The sequence below is a fragment of the Lathyrus oleraceus genome, chromosome 1, assembly GCF_024323335.1.
Source record: "Lathyrus oleraceus cultivar Zhongwan6 chromosome 1, CAAS_Psat_ZW6_1.0, whole genome shotgun sequence".
Lineage (NCBI taxonomy): Eukaryota > Viridiplantae > Streptophyta > Magnoliopsida > Fabales > Fabaceae > Lathyrus > Lathyrus oleraceus.
This window is the reverse complement of record NC_066579.1, coordinates 66,323,711-66,326,667: the sequence shown is the minus strand read 5'-3', so window position 1 is coordinate 66,326,667 and position 2,957 is coordinate 66,323,711. Positions and strand designations below refer to the sequence as shown.

Sequence of the window (2,957 nt, the reverse complement as noted above, 5' to 3'; positions counted from 1 at the left end):
ATGGAGTCAGGAAAGAGAAAAGCATTCCAAATCAAAGCCAAGGTACCGTGTGTGAAGGGGTTCATTGCATTCAGAGATGGGTTGACTAATATCCATCGAGACACATTCACACTCAAATATGGGAAGATCCTACACTTGTTGTCTGTACCAGTACAGAAGGATGCTATTACCGCATTAGCACAGTTTTATGATCCACCACTCAGAAGTTTCCTCTTTAGAGATTTCCAGTTGGCCCCAACTTTGGAAGAATTCGGAAGAATATTGGACTCTCCTAAGCAGAAGAAGGGACCATACAAGGGGTTAGGTCAAATTCCTAAACCCAAAGAGTTGGCAGAAGTATTAGACATCCCAGTCAAAGATCTAACCCCTAACATCAAAATTTGGGGGAAGGTACAAGGAATTCCACAAGAGTACCTGGAGAAAACTGCTCAAAGCTTTGCTGAAGCCCAGAAGTGGGAAGCCCATGATACTATTATGGCTTTACTTATTTTTGGATTGGTGTTATTTCCTAATATGGAGAAGTTAATTGATGCAGCAGCTATCAGCGTGTTTTGGGCCGTCAAGGTTAAGAATGAAGATCCAGTGCCCGCACTCCTAGCAGATGTTTATCACACCTTGCACTTACGCTTTGAGAAGAAGGGAGGACTGATGTTATGTTGCATACCACTCCTTTACCAATGGTTTGTCTCTCATGTGTTCAAAGAGGTTGATACAATTGAAAGTATGGATGGATATGAGTGGTCTCAAAAGCTAGTAGGACTCACTGAAAATACCATTATTTGGTATCCTCATGGTTTGAATGTGGGAGATATGATTACTAGTTGTGGAGAATTTCCGAATGTACCATTAATAGAGTCAAAAGGGTGCATTAATTACAACCCTATTTTAGCAGTGAGGCAGTTGGGTTATCCTATCACATACAAGCCGGATGACCAGTTGTTAGAAGGTTTTGTGTTCCATGATATGGAGGATCTCGTTATGTTGAGAAGGGTTATCCGAGCCTGGGAAAAAGTTCGCTTCAGAGGATAAGACAAAGGAAAGGGTGTCATAGGGTGTAGAGAACCCTATTATCAATGGGTCACCAGAAGAAGTCAAGAGATCAAGCTACCATTCATCCTCGATCCTCCAACTCAACCTCCACCACCAGAACCCATCCCTATCTCCATGGAAGAAGTGGAAGCGTTGAGAGCTACTATAGCAAGACTTGGACGAGAAAATGAAGAGCTACAGACCAGTTTCCAGCAAGTTTCAAATGAAAGAAATGAAATAAAGTGGGAACTAGAGAGGAAGAAGGCTCAGCTAGAAGCGACTGAGGAAAAGGTCGACAAGAAAGAACGCAAGAGAAAGAAAGTGAAAGTAGGCATGGAACAAGCTGACCACTGCCTAGAAACCATTAAAGAGCAGTTGAGACAAGTTGAGAAGGAGTGCCAAAAGAATAAGCGATGGTGGCTACGAGCTACAGAAGAGAAAAAAGAAGTTAGAGAGATATTGGAGGCTAAGATACACGATCTCACTATCTCCCTCCACAATGTTGAGACCCAAGCCGAGCACGAGCGCCGACTTAAGGAAAGAGCCCTTGAAGCTTCTCGAGTCACACCTACGACTTGGGCCGAGAAATGTCAAGAAGTAAAAGATGCTAGAGAAGTTGCTCAACAATGGAAAGATAGATTCGAGGCATTCCATCAAGACAGTGTGATATGGCTAAGGGAAAGAGAGCAAGTCATTGAGGATTACGATACCTTCAGGAGAACTATCAGTTTCTTGCAAGAAGACAAAGATGGGTACCGTACAAAGCTCAACAGTTTGGTAGAATTCTGCAACTAGACGACCCGAGAAATACCTTGGAGGTTGAGAGAGGCAGTGGAAGGATTGGACCAACATGGCACACATCCCGCTGTAGTCAATTTTGTTATGATGTGTGAGGGGATGGTGAAGAGGTTCAAGTTTGAATTAGAAGAACTCATAACTCAAAAGACCGTTGTGTGATTCTTCTGTTTTTTTCTTATATTCAGTTTGGTATTTGAGCTGTATCGATTTGGGCGGTTATGCCTTTATACTCCACTTTAAACATTTGAATAGAGGAAGATGATCCTCATTTTTATTCCCTGACTTTATGTTTTCTTCAAATGCTTAATATAACTACAACTGTGATGAAAATTCCCTGAAAATAAAATATGCATAACATTCGCATCCTCATTATGCATCACGCTTCATGAAAACTAAAAAAAAACTTACCCAACCTTTTTACCCTTTATCCAGTCACACTGACTAATCGACATCGGTACGAGACGCGAGGCAAATACAAGATGACATTAGAACAAGTTAAGGCCAACCAGGTTACCATGAGGACAGACATCAATACGATCCAGGAGAAGATGGATTAGCTGTTGGAGACAATGCTTGCGATCGCTCAGCGAGAGAGGAGCGAGGAGGAAGAAGCTAGGGCAAAAAGGAATGATGGCACGCCAGGTCCGAATCCCCAAGACAAAAGTTACGTCCCCACCAAGAAGAGATTGGTTCAGATACCAATAGGAGGCAAGGGAGATGGAGACCGTGCATAGCCTTCTAATACGTCTACTCATCATGGATCCGAGATTGGAGATGACCAGTATGATGCATTCTATATGCCTGATCAACCAAAGCCTAAGGTACTTTCAGATCCTGCTGCGGATAGGCTTCGTGCCCTGGAAAAGAAAATCAAAGCCATAGAGGGAAACAACATCTTCGGTACTTCTGCCATGAACATGCGTTTGGTATCGAATTTAGTCATCCCGACTAAATTTAAAACCCCTGATTTTGAGAAATACAAAGGACAGACTTGTCCAAGAAGTCACCTGGTGATGTATTTCAGGAAAATGGCTGCTCATACCGAAAATGACAAACTACTTGTACACTGTTTCCAAGACAGTTTGAGTGGAGCATCTCTGAGATGGTATATGAGTTTAGAACAGGGGCGA

General features: G+C 42.6%; 1 protein-coding gene across 1 annotated transcript; it reads left to right on the top strand.

The window, feature by feature from the left end:
- On the top strand, window positions 1-1,029 carry LOC127091673 (uncharacterized). Its single transcript, XM_051030362.1, has one exon. The coding sequence runs from the start codon at window positions 1-3 to the stop codon at window positions 1,027-1,029; it is 1,029 nt and encodes a 342-aa protein (XP_050886319.1).
- The last annotated feature ends 1,928 nt before the right edge of the window (window positions 1,030-2,957 follow it).

Bases quoted from the DNA above. Each gene is read 5' to 3' on its own strand.
- LOC127091673 (XM_051030362.1), top strand. From the start codon at position 1: ATGGAGTCAGGAAAGAGAAAAGCATTCCAAATCAAAGCCAAGGTACCG.